This window comes from Rhopilema esculentum, chromosome 19, assembly GCF_057945365.1.
Source record: "Rhopilema esculentum isolate cy_ngs chromosome 19, ASM5794536v1, whole genome shotgun sequence".
Taxonomy (NCBI): Eukaryota; Metazoa; Cnidaria; class Scyphozoa; order Rhizostomeae; family Rhizostomatidae; genus Rhopilema; species Rhopilema esculentum.
In genome coordinates this window covers 7,643,799-7,658,902 of record NC_142833.1, presented here as the reverse complement: position 1 = coordinate 7,658,902, position 15,104 = coordinate 7,643,799, and the positions used below count along the sequence as shown (strand labels likewise).

Genomic DNA, 15,104 nt, shown 5'->3' with positions numbered 1-15,104 from the left:
GATGAAAAATTGCTATGAATCAAGTACAAATAAGATGGTTGTATAAAGCGAAACAGCCGACCTGAATACCATTAAAGAGTGGATATTTCCAAAGAAGTACGACATTAGTTAGTTTCGGGAGAACTGAAAGGCTTGCAGGGAGAACTGAAAAGAACCTACGATTTGGGAGGGTACCGCCTTCTGATAGCTTTCATGCAAATACGAATTCAATTTAGTACAATTGTAAAATTAAGATTATTTGATTCAAAATTGCCCAAGCTACAAACATTCTGGACAAGCTCGATGTGATGATGTAATTTCGGTTTCATTCCGTGTAGATTACATGGAGCATCACAGCTGCCTCTGAAATTCAAAATGGCAAAGTATTGCAGGAAATGTTGCCACATTCGTGTAAAGAAAAGCAAAGCCACAGCGTATTAGAAAATATTCAAATAATTAAATTTCTTTATAAAATCAGTCAGGGTTGCGCAGAATTAGAATATCTCTCAAAAGAAATGCCGCTTGCCATAGGCATATGGATTCCTATCTGGTTTTCCACGTCGCAGGTTAAAGATCAAATCGTCTGAATTCAAACGATCCCATCGATAGAAATGCTTGAAAGTCTTGCAGCATGGGTCCTGAGGACGTATGTTGGCGAATACGTGGAAAACTTAAATACAGAGCAACTGTCGATCGGTTACGGTACGTCTACCCTGTTCTATTATCTTGATTACTTGATGCCTACTTGATACCACAAGGCCTAAAAACCTTATTATTACACTATTATAACTGCTAACTGGTATGATTCAGGCATCATTGCAGAAGTGAGGTGTAATGATCGAGGGTCATTATCTTTTGATGGGGCTGTTATATAGAGCTTAGGCTCGAATTTTAATTGAATTCGGCCAAGTGTTGATAATATTTGACGTCACACTACCTGCCTCCAGCGAAAAAATACACACATATGGTTGCATCAGTTTTACTGCCAGTTTTTGAACCAAGAACCTGAATGTACAAAATTTTAGAATCTTTTACATTTCACGGGGCCAATTTGCATATAAATTAGTCAAACTACCTATTATATTTTCAAGACAATTAAAATTGAATTTCAATATAAAAACATTAGTTGGTAAATTTATTACCTGTACACCTGGTATATATCCATTGTTTTGATTTGATTTGATTTATTAATTATTCAAATTCTACTACAATAATAATTGTTAACAAAATACTGATGATAATAATATAGAAAAATAAAACAACAACACAATGCAACTAGTATGTTTATTTCCATTAATAGAACTTAGTAGCCTCAATGTTTGGAATGAGTGCATTTGATACTGAGAAAAAGTACAGTGTATCAAAGTTGGCTTTTGAGTCATTAGTGCTCCAGGAACAACTATTTAAGAACCTTAAACAACCAAGATCTTGATTCATATTGCAATACTTTCGAAAAATTGAATATTTCTAGCTTTACATTCATGTGAATTTGTATTTGTCCTCTAGGGGGAGGAGGGACTGCTAATTTACTGCAAAAATATTATCCTTCTACTGGCTAGATTTCTGGTGAAAGAAAACAAATTTCGCCCCCAAATTAGTATGCAGATTCAATTGTAAAAAATTAATTAAAGATTTTATTTTAAAACATTTAATTGTCTACATGTACATAGATGTTTTTAGTTTGGTTCATATTTTGAAACTATTTTAGTTGATTGTCTGCAGAGTATGGCAGCTCTTGACCAGATCTTGTGCATGTACATTCATTTTGGGCATGTTAATTGTGACAATGAAAATCTCCTTTAAGTGCTAATATGGCATGCAAAAAGAAGGTTTTTATCACAGTGTCATAGTGTATTCAGTTAGCAATTCCAAATTTTTGCATGCAGCATTACACTTACCTCACACATAGATCTGCATAACACTGCAGTCTAATATTTGATGACATAAATGAAAAAAAAACTGATAAACAAATTCAGACTCCCAAAGCAAAATCAATGAAGCTTAGTAAGAAATTTTGTAATGCAGGTGGAAGCAAACATCTTTGATTGAGCATCTTATCTTATGAGAAATTTGCTTTGGCTTATTAAGTCATCTTAAAAATGTATTGAACCAGGCCTATTGGGTCAATAAATAAAGGAATGGAACTAAGATCAATAACCTTGATATCAATGTATGAATTTTGGAAATATGAAATAATGTAATCCTAAAAGATATCTGGCCCTTACATTCAGAAATACTTACCTTGAGCTACCTTATGCAAAGGTATATTATATTATAAGTAAAATTACTTTTCCATTTTAAGGAAATTACATTTTTGGTGAATTATTTTTCTGAATGGATGCTCTTTTTCAGGAGGAATTGAATTAGAGAATTTGACATTGAAGAAAACTGCTCTTGATGCATTTGAGTTGCCAATTGAAGTTCGTTCTGGTATGCTCCTTTCACCAACTTATTTTGCATTGTTTTGTAGCTCTATTAACTATACCTATAACCTACTAATCCAAGTAGCTGAATACAAAATTTCTTGTTTTTTTCAGGGTCATAACCCTTATTTGCCTGCTTAACAGTTTTGCCTGAAACTGATCTTTATCAGTGAACACAGCAACCCTATTCTTGGATATTTTCATATTTTTCATGTTTCTATTTTTTCACAAAGCCAACCCTTTTATTTCCCATAGGGTTCATTGGTCGCTTGAAACTTGAAATACCCTATAGCCGACCAAAGTCTCAACCTTGGATAATTTGTATTGATAAGCTTTACATAGTTGCTGGACCTCCTTTGTCTCCTCATGTAAGTACCATGAAAATTTGTTTTCCCCAAATCGTGGTGATACAACTATTATTTAGACTAAAAGTCTTTTGCAAACATCAACCGTGTTAGCTGCTCATCATGTTGCAATCCTTTATCGTTATTTGAAACAGTCAATGCATCAAGCTAAAGGCAATTTCTGTCTCCATATTAGAGATCTCATTTGCTTATAATTATTCCTTATAAGATTAACAAATTCTTCTAATCATGAACATGGGGCTTCAATCAGCATTGAGATCATGATTGATTAACACTATCATAGGCTTTTTCTTATTCACATCTCTTAGGATCTATTTAAATTGGAAACTTAGCTTAATTTCAATCATAAAAGAATGCAAACAGTTTTCCCCTCACAGTATGCCAAACCATTGAAAATCTCACCCAAGCAATTTTAATGCCATTGCCATCAGGTTTACCTAGGCTTTGGTTATTGCCTATATGCTTTTTATTAAACATAATAGAAGCTGAGGTAAATATCTCTCTGAATCTCAATTTGCAGAGTAGTAAGGAGACAAAGCAAAAGAATGAAAAGATAAGGAAACAGCAACAATTGGATGCACTGGAAAGCCAGTGGAAGGTATAAATATATCAATTTTGCTATTAGATTTTGCTCAGAAATGAAATACTCTTGAGTCCCTTTATTCAAATAGTATATTCTTAAATATCCATATATAGTCTTCATGATAATGTTAGGCAAAGCAACCATGGTTCCATATGTAGTCACTTTTTATAGGATGTTTTTCTGTTTTGGAAATAATCATGTTTCACTTTGCTCAGGCTAAACAAACTTGAAATTTCTTTATTGGATTAAAGTTATTGTTAAAGGTAATGTGTGCATATAAAAGGGCTGCATATACCCAACTTGTCAATTAACATATAAATAACGGCTTGTGATTGGTCAGTCTTGCAGTACTCACATGAAAAGCTAGCTTTGCAGCAGTGTAGATAAACAGAACAACCTAATGGCTGGGGTTGATATGAAAAATCATGTTCTGGAAACTCCCTGCAGAATTGCTTGCTTTAGCTGGAAGCATTACCTTTAACTTTATTGAGACAGAGTACTCAGTTTCTAAAGTGGTGTGTGTACGACCTTGTGTGATCTAAATGTCACAAAAGCCACAAGATGCATATTAGAATAGCAATCCCAGAGCAGCAGTAATTCTTCAAAAATAAATATATAATGATCAACATTATCAAAGATGCTCAAATTTGTGCTACTCAGCCCTTATGTCTAAACTTCCTGTACCTGCTACAAGTTTAGTCCCATATGCTTTGTCTCAGAGTGCTCATAACAATAGATGGAGCTATACATATTTTTGCATTTGGAGCAGGCTGTTTCTGTCTTATTACCCCAGGATTACCCCAGGTTTTTGCACTAAATGCAACTATTTGAGACAATAAATGCCGTATTTTCAAGTATAAGACATTTACCTCTTATGAGTAACCATTATTGAGTGCTGTTTATTTCTAATAGCTAATAAATCATTTATTCTGCAGGCATCCAGAGAAAAGCAGAACAATGGTTGGTGGTCTGAATCTTGGTGGCCTTCTCTATATTCCTCGTTCTCAACTACTGTCGCAGAAAATCTACAGCTTATTATCAACAATGTGCATTTTAGATATGAGGATGCTATGCTTAATCCTGAAAAGCCATTTTCATTTGGAATCACCATTGGTCATTTGGCTGCTAGATCAACTGATGACAAATGGGTATGTGGCTGTAGTTCTTTCTAACAATCTCATTGGGTAATGTTGCCAAGAATGATTTCATAGGTCATTGTGAAACTAGTGCAGCATAGAATTAAATGGATAGCTATTCCATTACAGGAAGTGAAGTTTCTTCACACTGAAGACATTATGAAATTCAAGTTGATAGAGCTGACAAGCCTTGCAGTCTACTGGGATTCTGATGTTAACCTGGTTGGAAATTTGTCAGCAAAGGATGCTGTGGTAAGACATTACCTCAAAGAAATTTAATTACCCCCAACAAAGAAGTTAGAGAATAGACGTTTTTTTGTACTTTTTTTACATGGTTTGGTAAGCAAATAAAATTTGGATAGCCATTTAAGATCTAACTGTGCTTGTGTTTAGTCATATGTCATTTTATTTAACACAAAATGTCTTTGAAAACTTAAGTTGTATAATTTATCTTTCTGCTACTGTACGTTTTGTTTTCAGACATAAGGAATATGTATGAATGTGTAAGATGTGTAAGAATTGAAGTGAAAGTAAAAAAATCATTTTTGCAATTAATTCATTAAAACTTTGTTTCTGCTATTTTTTATCATAATCTACTTTTTAAGTGTATCCACTTATTATTTTTAGAAGGCATTGGGTAGATCTATGAAACGGCAAGATGGAGCAGTTTCTTTTAAGGTAGGGAAATATTTACATTCTGTTACGGAAACCGTGTTACTGGGTTACTTTCTAACATAGCCCCCGCCTACCACTATTGCATGTTTTCATTCTTCTTACAAAATTGTGTATATTTCCTTGATATCATATTAACTGATAGCGTATCATTTATGACCAATCCACATATACGACCTATAAATATACCATACAAATATCTATTTGAAGCCCCCTCATTGTAGCCAATTGGAACCATATATTTTACATAGCGGGCTTGGGAAGAAGAGTATAATGTATTTATGTTCTCTATTCAAATACAATCTGTTCTCTAATCATCTAATCTAATCAATACAACCTATTAATATGTTCTCTATATTTAAGGTATATTTTTACTCTCTTAGAACCACACCTATGTCTTGGAACCTATCTCGGGCCAAGTAAGAATGAAACGAAACGCATTGAATGCACCATTGTTGTCGAAAGATGGACCAAGATTTGACGTTGAATTTGTTTTGGAGAAGATTTCATTGAGTCTTTCTGATGGCCAATTTTCAGGGTTTTTGATGCTGCTTGATGAAATGCAAAGATACTTTCGATTGCACAAACATTTTGATTTAAGACCGAAAACGTCTGTCTCAAAAAGGTGAGCTCAGTCAAGTATGGAGATTTTCTTTGTAAAAACTATTCAACGAGGATCACATATATTGTATTTTTTCTTTTTTAAAAAAGATGTCAGCTTTTTTGGACATTCCGGGAAAATGCAGATCAAAAGTTCGGGTTTAGGGGCTTTTAAAACGAAATATTGCTTAGCTTCAGAGCCTTCAGTTTCATCTGTTGTGATAGCAAAATTGAAAGCGAGAGTATTTTGCAATTCATGGTGCCATATATCTGTCACAGATTCGTCTTCTAGAGGCCGGAAAATTACGACTTATATAGTGACAAGTCATAGTGCAAATATCCAATGAAGCTAAATGAACCAATATTCCACCTCGGTAAACAAACAGTGCTTCATTTAAAATATATGTCTCGTACTATCTTAAATCACGTTTTATCAAAATTGTTTAGTCCAAGGGATTGGTGGAGATTCGCAATCAACTGTCATGTTGGCCCAATCAAAGAGAAGAATGAAAGGCGCACAAAAGCGTTTATTACGCAGAGGGTTACGGACATTATTCTTTACGTGAAGGCGTACACCGAGCACCTCACAAACCCTGTTGTCGGACCCGAAACAATGGTAGGTATTTTAAGGTCATTTATTTTGCGCAAATCATATGTCAAAGCCAGGCTGCAATTAAGAATATCTCTGTTCAGTCGTAGTTGATCAGATCGTCTCTTGTAAAAGATCTAGACATCTCATCCTTTGTACCGAAAAGTGAGCTTAGCTTATGCTTTGGAGGAAAAAGCTTATTGCTTTGACGGTGCATACAATCCTCTGTTTCATCTTCATTTTGAAAATTCTGACCTCAGATGTTTTTTGAATGTGAAGCAACATTTTTATTTGTACTTAATCTCTATTGCGTTTTTAGACGCTATGTTCTTTATCAAAACGTAACAGTTTTATCATCTAGTATAAGAATTCATATGCTAGAATGAGTTTACAAATGAGCTTGTTCGACACTGAGCCTATCAGTTTACAAATGAGCTTTTTCCATTGACATTTAATAAAAGAGCTTTAATGCAAGTGAGAATATTTGTGAGCGGGAGCTTATTTGTGGTAAGGGAATTAATTATGAGGGGGGGGGGGATTTATAAGGGACATCGGAAGCCTTTCATAGTTGGCAGGGTACTTGTTGGCCGGAACACTATGTCTCAGAACAGGGGACTTTTATAAAAATTTTAATTAAGGCTCTTTTAAGAACTGTGACATGCCTATTTATAAGAAAGTACTTAATTCTGATGGAGGGAGTTTCATGGGAGGGTTTTATTTGAAAAGGTGTGCTTTCAGGCAAGGGAGATTATTTTAATATAGCAACCAGGGAACGTCCAATTTTACGTACGTAGACTGATTCTTTGTAAGATTGCTTACTGCAACAATGAAATTATTGGAAAAAAGCTACGTTTGCTCTTCGAATCTCCTATTAAGGCGATGGTCGACTTGAGTTGACTCAAATATGTCCTACATTTTGCTAAATTTGCTCTTATTTGTTGGCCCATGCGATAATTTTACATGAATTGAATTTCTCACTCAATCAGCCGTTAAGAAAAGTAATCGAAGAAAAGTTAAGTTTTGATGAAATTCGCATCCTTCGGAGCATTGTGACATCACGAATCACGAAAGAAGAAAGTCTGCAAAAGGTACTTTTGTTTTAGTATGTTAGAAGATTGATCATTCGTTAATTAATTAGTACTTTTGCGATTAACCGTCAGTGAAATAATATCACACATTTATAATTCATTTTCGAATGTTGTGGTTAACGATCAACTGTTGATTAATAAAAAACATCGGTTATGTACTGTTATTTATAAATAACGTATTATTTTTTGCATATTACATTAACCTGATTTATTAGTTTGGATTAGAAAATATCCCGAAAATGCCTACATTTATCCACCTTACAAGTGTTTTGTTATAAGTAACTGACCCCTATAATATGCACTGAATGCAAGGCAGTGCCCCTCAGAGGAGATACTTGTCCCTAGCATGATAGTGTTGTTATCCCAGGTTCTCTTCTTGTTGACTGTTGCCTTCCCAAAGTGAACGGGAGGTCATCGCCCAGTTGTATACTGACATCAGCATGTGTCTATAACGGAAAGCAGTAACGTCAAGCGTTCTAACCATTTCGCTTTTTCAATTTAGGCTGCGGAAAAGACGAACGAGTTAAAGAAAGTTGCAGGCGAGGCAGGGAGCTCCTGGGGAGGCTGGTTACCCGGCTGGACATCATGGTACGGCTATGAAGGGATTGACGAGAAGGATAGTGCAGATCAAACGCCTTCTAAAATTAAATTCGAAGGGCCAGTTTCCGCTGGTAAGAAATTATTACCATCCCCACATTTTTATATTAAGTGTCGAAGAATGCAAGTGATCTTTATGGCACTAATACTTCAAGATGAATTAATAGTTAGAGTTCGGCAAAGGATCTACAATTTGGATGCAATACATTTTCAAACGAGTACTAGGTGTCCAGGCTCATAGTCCCAAAAGTTTCATGTACATTCTTCTCTTTGTGCTACTACCCATCTCCCAACTTATTTTCAATTTGCTTTAGCACTGCAAGGAAAGGGTGGTAGGGAGACAGAAAACATGCCAAATGGAAAAGAAAAAAAAGCCCGATCCTTATGATGAAGAGTGGGCATTAAATAAAGTTAAAAGTTAACTAATAGAAAGTGAACAGTTTTTGGCGGTACAGGACTTAAAAATGGCTTTGAAAAAAGCAAACATTTTATAATATATTGGCTGAAAGCTTTTTCGTTTGACGCTCCTCAGAGCATATTGGATGGCTGATATGTAACCCGACCAAAAGATATAGTAAGAGCTGAACTTACTGATTTAAAAACGACACAAAAGCACCACAATGCCAGTCTTTGTTCTTTTGGAGTATTAAATAATGATATATATATATATTGAACTGTAAGAGCTTTTCTAGTTTACGGGTAAAAGGCTACAAGTTTGTTTCTTTATAAATCTTTATTGTTTAAATTGTCATATTAAAAGTTTGGCTCTTGCTTACACTGGTTTTTGTGGATTTTTAGAGGAGGAAGAGTTCCTGGGCGAGCTTGCCGAGGCAGGGCACAACGAATCTTTGTTTAAAAGAGATCATGTGTTTGTTCAATTGAACTTTAAACTTTCTAGTGGGACACTGCGAGTCAAAACAACAAGTTCGGATGGAAGTATGTATTTCTTGTTCCTTTTTCCACCATATTTGTATTAATTTCCAATCTTGCCAGCAGCACTTTTACTTTGTCTCTTGAAAGGTTTTGAATACTCAAGCATGATATTACTTTACCACAATGAAATCATGTAGGTTCACCAGTTGAAAGATCTATTTACTATTCCTTTGATGAAAAGGCTATTCCACAATACATAGATATAAGCTCTTCTTGGACATGGGGATAAGTTGTATCGTAGTTATGTAAGTATCTGTTATTTATATCTATGGTGTATGCGATTGTGGCTGGAAATGCAGAATCAATTTGCAACTCTGAGTATGATGTTATCATCAAGCATAAATGTATAGATATACTCATTTAAATGCTCTTGGATTTGACTACACGAGAATCCATTTTAAATTCTTTGGTATTGCATATTGGCCAGTTGTTGTATTCTTTGGTATTGCATATTGGCCAGTTGTTCCTGAATTCCTGAATTACTTTCAAAAATAAGCTTTGTCACTTTGCAGGCTGTGTCCCAGTTGCAGAGCTGGAATTTTTAGAAGTGGCATGGGTGTCTGAAGTAAGACCAAAATCAAACTCTTGGCAGTTTTCGACAACATTAGGTGCTCTGTTTCTAAGAGACCTGTACAACCAAAACACATTGTTTCCGGTTCTGATACAACCCCAAGAGAAAGTGAGTTAATAATTAGTCTTCTTGTATAATTTTGCAATCAATCAAAACCGATTAGATTGGGTCTCTTTTTCTTGGAAAACAAAAATGGATTATCTCTATTCTGTTGCTTTTTGGAACAGGAATTTATCATCTTTCACTACCTGACTAAAATTTGGTTGGCCAAGTGCCTCATACTGACGGATAATGTAATTCAACCAACAGTTTTTAAAGCATTATATTATTTTAAGGATTTTGATGCTTAAAATTTCTTGTTAACATTATGATAAACAAAAGGTAAATGGGAAAAAGAATTTACAACTAACTAAAATACATGATCCAACTAAAATACATGAAATTAAAAATGAGTAAAACTTTGTGTTCTCATGTACATTTAGTTGTTATGTTGTTTTATACCGACAGAACGGATTATTGTGGAATAAATTTGTCTTTAGGGAAAGGCAAAGGCTGTACAATCAAAACAGGCAAATGATAGTGGAATTGATGGGCTTGCAACTTTGCTTGAAGAAAAACCCCCACTGCTAGAGATTTCTTTTGAACAGAGACCTGCAGGGATAAGAAACCTTTATCGGTTCGTATATAATATTTAATTCAACCAAGCTGCTTTCAGAAATGTGTTTATGTCCTACGTTAGGCCCTAAGTACTTCTTCAACTTATCATGTACAAAAAACTTCATTCGCAGGATCAAAAGAGGATTTTTCATTTGTGGCAGCAAAGTGTTTTTTTTTTGAAATATATTTTACATTTCTTATTAAGCTTATATCACAAGACGGTTCTCAAGTAAAACTATGTATACAGTCATCAGAAAACGCTAGCTTGTGCAAGCTCTTCTAACCAGAAAAATTCCTTGAATTGAGATCAAGGCAAGATTAATTTAAGGACAAACTGAGCTTTGGACAACCAATAAGTCATTGAATTTTGCAACTATGTTCGTGAAATACCGAAAGAAAGACAGAAAATTGAAGAATGCAATTCAGTAATTTCTTTTGATTCTAGCTGCGTTTGCCAAAGGGGTCCTGCTTGATACAAGCAATGGCAGGTTTTCGCACAGGGATATGGGAAATTAAACTTTTAGAAATTTTTTATAACATTTTGGAATGAAATATATAGAGGTGTATCCAAAGATGTGTTGACCTCTCTTTGTACAGCATGGCAGATGTTTGCTACTCGAATTTAGCCAAATTTACAACCCACTGCTGTTAACTTGATTCAGACATAACGTCGGTATAATCTAATCATTTAAACAGTAACACTGACTTATGATAACATGTATTTCTAGTCTTTCAGTGAACCTCCAACCATTAACTATGACGTATAATAAAGATGTAATGACCAGGCTGTCAGAGTTTATGAAGCCAACAAGCCAGTCAAGATATAGGCTGAAAAGTGCTAATATTGAAAGCAAGGTGAAGAAAATGGCCCTGGAGAGATACCAGGAGTTGAAAGACTCGACAAAGACAGAGCTGATACAATCATTGGATGATCTGATGAGCGGAGAAACGAAGGTAAAAGATTAGTTGAAATTATTATGTTTATAATTCTTTTAGAGTTGACATAGTTGGGGGAAGCATCCGTTAACAGAAACCTACCAACAACAAACACCTAACACCTAAAATCTATGGACAAATAATTTTGTTCCAAATTTCTTTCTTGTAGTTTAAGCCATGTACAAGTAACATGCAACGGCAAGGTCCTTAACTACTATTGTTTTTAGAGGGGCTTGTATCCCTTCAAAAAATTATAAAAATCCTTTCTTTCCAATGAACACTTTCCTTTTATTTCTATTGTTCTCAAACATTGGTTGTCTCTAATATTCATATTTGTCCTACGATACTTAGATAACAGACACCCCCTTGTAACGAATGCTTCTAGACTACAGACCAATGACACTGTTAATGTGGTAATGAGTTCTTTTTCGCATAGTTTTAGCCTTGCACGAGTTACTTCCATACAATGGACAGTAAATCCTGTCTTCAATCTACTTCAGCTTTTTAATTATAGCATACGTGGATCTTATTTGATATCGTATTCGATATCGTTATTTGATATACTCGGAAACAAACTTTGTGACAATTATTCTTACATGCGTGCTGTATAATAGCTAGTCTGATATTATTTTACTCTATTTTCTAATAAAAAGGTCTATCGGCATTCATACCTCGAGGCCAATTCAGCATGAATGTATTATTTGTCCTTCAATCACTCTTACCGAAGTAAATTTCCTTCTTTTCTTGTTTCTTTCAAAATTGTTACTCCAATTAAGAAGTCATATCTCTTGTTAAAGCTTTTCGCTAATTATCTTGCATTCAGATTTCCATAATTCCATTAATGTTTCTTCCTTTGAATGCTTAAACATTGATTTGTCTATTTTTTATTCTACTTTCCCTCCTCCTAATAACTCTATACAGCTTTTGGTTTCAAAGTAACTAAACAAAGACAGTGTCCAGCAGCTCTTTATCGTTATCATCCATTTTGTCTTTTCAGAAAGCAGATGACAAGTGGGACATTGAGTTGGACATTGCAGCTCCTTCGATTATTCTCCCTGAGAAATTCAATGGAACCAGCACTTCAATGGTAAAAATGAATATGCATTACATGAAATGGGTTTGATAAATATTTATATGAATGCTTTGAGATTTAATCAAGATGAGATCTACGTGATTTATTAAGCTGACGAAATTTCAAAGCATTAATATAATTTTTACAGTATTTGTGATGGTGTTTTACAGATTTTTCCTTTTTGTAATCAATGTACTTTGTAGACCAAAAATATGAACTACCTCTCCCTATTTCCCAGGAGAAGATTATCATCCTTAAAAAATCTAGCCGTATTTAAATGAAATGCAAAAGTCTGAAAGCTTTAATAATGTTGAAATCATGCCATCTTCTTTTAAGGTAATTTTCGACTTGGGAAAAATCTCCTTTATCAATGCACCAGGTCTGCATAGGCAACGAAGCAAGTCAATCGGCGAAGGAGCTGATTCAGGGGATGAAGGTACGTCAGTTCTGAATATCAATTGCTTTTAGCATGTTTGACATGCAGTCCAGCTTTAATCTACGTATGAAAACCATCTGCATCGCTAAATTGCCAAGAAACGAGCACATATTTTCATGAAATACTTTCTGTGTCTACTGTGGTGGAGAATCTCTGTTTCAACTTCAAGTAGTTAAGCTATAGTTGCATCTCTATAGAGTCACAAACAAATTATGTTAATCGTATCAGTTGCCGTGTAAAGATTTCTAGGCTAATACCTTTTTTTGATAAAATTTTAGACGAGTTTCTCACCCCATTGTCAACTCCACCGGACGAAGAAGATTTGGAGAAAATCATTACTGAAGCGGCATTCTCCCATGAAACAGAAGATGTGGAGGCGCTGAAAGAGAAATTTTATGAAAGGTACATGAAAACAAAATCTATAGCTCAAACTGATATGACGAAATTTTTTTTTTAATTTTGGAAATGAGAAAACACAGCCTAAACAAGTATTTTTAAAAATATGTGTCCATACGAGCACAGGCTCTTTCCCAGATAATTCAGTGCAATTTGATCATAGCTCGCAAATGTATAATGTCAAACCAATATAAATTTATAAGCGAAACTCAATTGTTTCACTTGTTGTATTTCATTTGTTTTGATTTTAATTTTTGGTAGATTTGACTTATTTTTGGCGTATGGTATAAAAGGTATTTCATTTCGTATGTGGTCAAAAGTAAAAAAAAGTTAAGATAAAATTTTGACTACATGCACTTTTGTATTCTGCTAGACCTTTGTATGCAATTTTGATTGTTAGCTAGCAATCTGCAGGCTTGTGTTCTTCTTAGTTTAAATCTTAGCTGTTTTTACTTCATTTCTGTTTTTTCGACGGCTTGAATATGCAAGTTACATTGAGTCAATTGATCGTAAATTACTTTGTTTGCTTGAGTTGTTTGTACCTTTTTAAGGTACGAGCTGAAGTTCACCCATCTACAAGTTGTTGTGTGCAAGTCAGTTGACGATTGGCGCAGAATATTACGCCAGAAGAAGAGCGAATTTCACGTTGTTGATAGCTTCAGTATCTCTTTGAATATGGAAAGGTAAGAAAAGAAAGCATTGTATTTGCTAATCTCATTTTGTGCATTATTATATTAATCTATACATTGAAGAAATAAAGCTTTAAAAAATACCGTTACATCCATCAAGACCTGAACGACCCTGTTTATACGGCATTCAGCACGCTAAAAAATAACAGAAATTTTCATTTAAACCTTGTAAACTGTTTTTATCGTTCAAAGCTAAGAAAAATGTCATTTTGATGAAAATTATATTAATGACAATTGCTATTCCTTTATCTCTTGATCAGTTGGAGAAAGTTTATTGTCATAAAAAAACTCATTATTGTCACAAAAACACTCTTATGATGATATTAATTACGTGTCTCAAAAAGATGTACCATGAGCCATTAAAATTCAATACCTGAATCGCGTTAGGATTTTGAGATAAGAGGAACATCGAAATCTTTCTTTGTGGGGAACATCGAAATCCTTGTAGTGTATGGCATTTGCTCATTCCGTATCTCCCAGTGGCACTAAAAAAGCTTACAGTTATTTGCAAATAAAGACGAACAAATTACCAAAAACTTCATTTCCTTGCTTCTTCATCGTGCCGATTACGCAACCTATTAATTCGTGCGCGCTCTTGATTCCTCTAATTCTGCTTTTCTCGCATCATGCTTTTCTTGCTAGTACCGAATCTTTGCACTCACTCTTCCAGGAGGCTTGCATTCACATCTGATCCTAACTGGCCTGCAGTCACCCTGTCTGGCAGCCTACCACAGCTTATTGTAAACGTTGATGAGCACAAGGTAAGGAGAATAGACTTGAAACTTATTGGATGCTAAGACTACCACATGTTCGGTACTCCATAAGATAGGAAAGTGTCAGATCGACATAAGATTGCACTGGCTATGTTTTTTAAACCAACGATCCAGTTTTTTTGAAATAGTTTTCCCAGGTTTTACTGAAAGTTACTAAATTGCACGCATTATAAATCTAGTTCCTCTTATCAAATGCAATCATGACTTGATGGCAGTTAATAATTTCAAACAAAGCCTGCTTCGTTGCATATAGCCATATCCAATTCTAACTTGTTTCACTTACGTAACAAAGAATCATTTTTTTTTCAATTAAGTAGCTTGGATTTAAATGAATTAGTTACTAACAACAGTACCCTCTTGCCAGTGACTAGCCCTAGTATCAGAGGGGGCATCTTCTTTGTACTTGTTTTGAGAGGCACCTCATTTATTAAGCTTTTTGTGCCTCTTCCCTTTACAGTAATTAAACGAAAAATCTGCTTGTCTGCTTGCTAGTTTGCACTGCAGACGACAAATGTAGACTTTATTTTATTAAACTTCATTCCTGATTTTCATTCTGTAGTGATTCTTGCGAGGAAGAATCTTAAATAACTTTTCAGTAGATAATTAGTA

General features: G+C 34.6%; 1 protein-coding gene across 3 annotated transcripts in view; it reads left to right on the top strand.

Moving 5' to 3' along the window:
* The first annotated feature begins 320 nt into the window (after positions 1 to 320).
* LOC148957957 (intermembrane lipid transfer protein VPS13D-like) overlaps positions 321 to 15,104 on the top strand; it is a 54,225-nt gene continuing 39,441 nt past the window's right edge. Inside the window, exons 1-20 of one of the 3 annotated variants that reach the window (XM_089113913.1) lie at positions 321 to 681; positions 2,332 to 2,409; positions 2,658 to 2,770; positions 3,288 to 3,365; positions 4,286 to 4,498; positions 4,616 to 4,738; positions 5,114 to 5,164; positions 5,542 to 5,783; positions 6,206 to 6,374; positions 7,334 to 7,435; positions 7,938 to 8,106; positions 8,831 to 8,968; positions 9,478 to 9,644; positions 10,076 to 10,212; positions 10,922 to 11,147; positions 12,127 to 12,216; positions 12,538 to 12,637; positions 12,916 to 13,039; positions 13,585 to 13,716; positions 14,393 to 14,483. In XM_089113913.1, the coding sequence (XP_088970039.1) occupies positions 591 to 681; positions 2,332 to 2,409; positions 2,658 to 2,770; positions 3,288 to 3,365; positions 4,286 to 4,498; positions 4,616 to 4,738; positions 5,114 to 5,164; positions 5,542 to 5,783; positions 6,206 to 6,374; positions 7,334 to 7,435; positions 7,938 to 8,106; positions 8,831 to 8,968; positions 9,478 to 9,644; positions 10,076 to 10,212; positions 10,922 to 11,147; positions 12,127 to 12,216; positions 12,538 to 12,637; positions 12,916 to 13,039; positions 13,585 to 13,716; positions 14,393 to 14,483 (2,634 nt within the window). In that variant the 5' untranslated portion in view covers positions 321 to 590. The remainder of the gene's footprint in view (positions 682 to 2,331; positions 2,410 to 2,657; positions 2,771 to 3,287; positions 3,366 to 4,285; positions 4,499 to 4,615; positions 4,739 to 5,113; positions 5,165 to 5,541; positions 5,784 to 6,205; positions 6,375 to 7,333; positions 7,436 to 7,937; positions 8,107 to 8,830; positions 8,969 to 9,477; positions 9,645 to 10,075; positions 10,213 to 10,921; positions 11,148 to 12,126; positions 12,217 to 12,537; positions 12,638 to 12,915; positions 13,040 to 13,584; positions 13,717 to 14,392; positions 14,484 to 15,104) is intronic. The other 2 variants (XM_089113912.1, XM_089113911.1) reach the window with 2 other exon arrangements.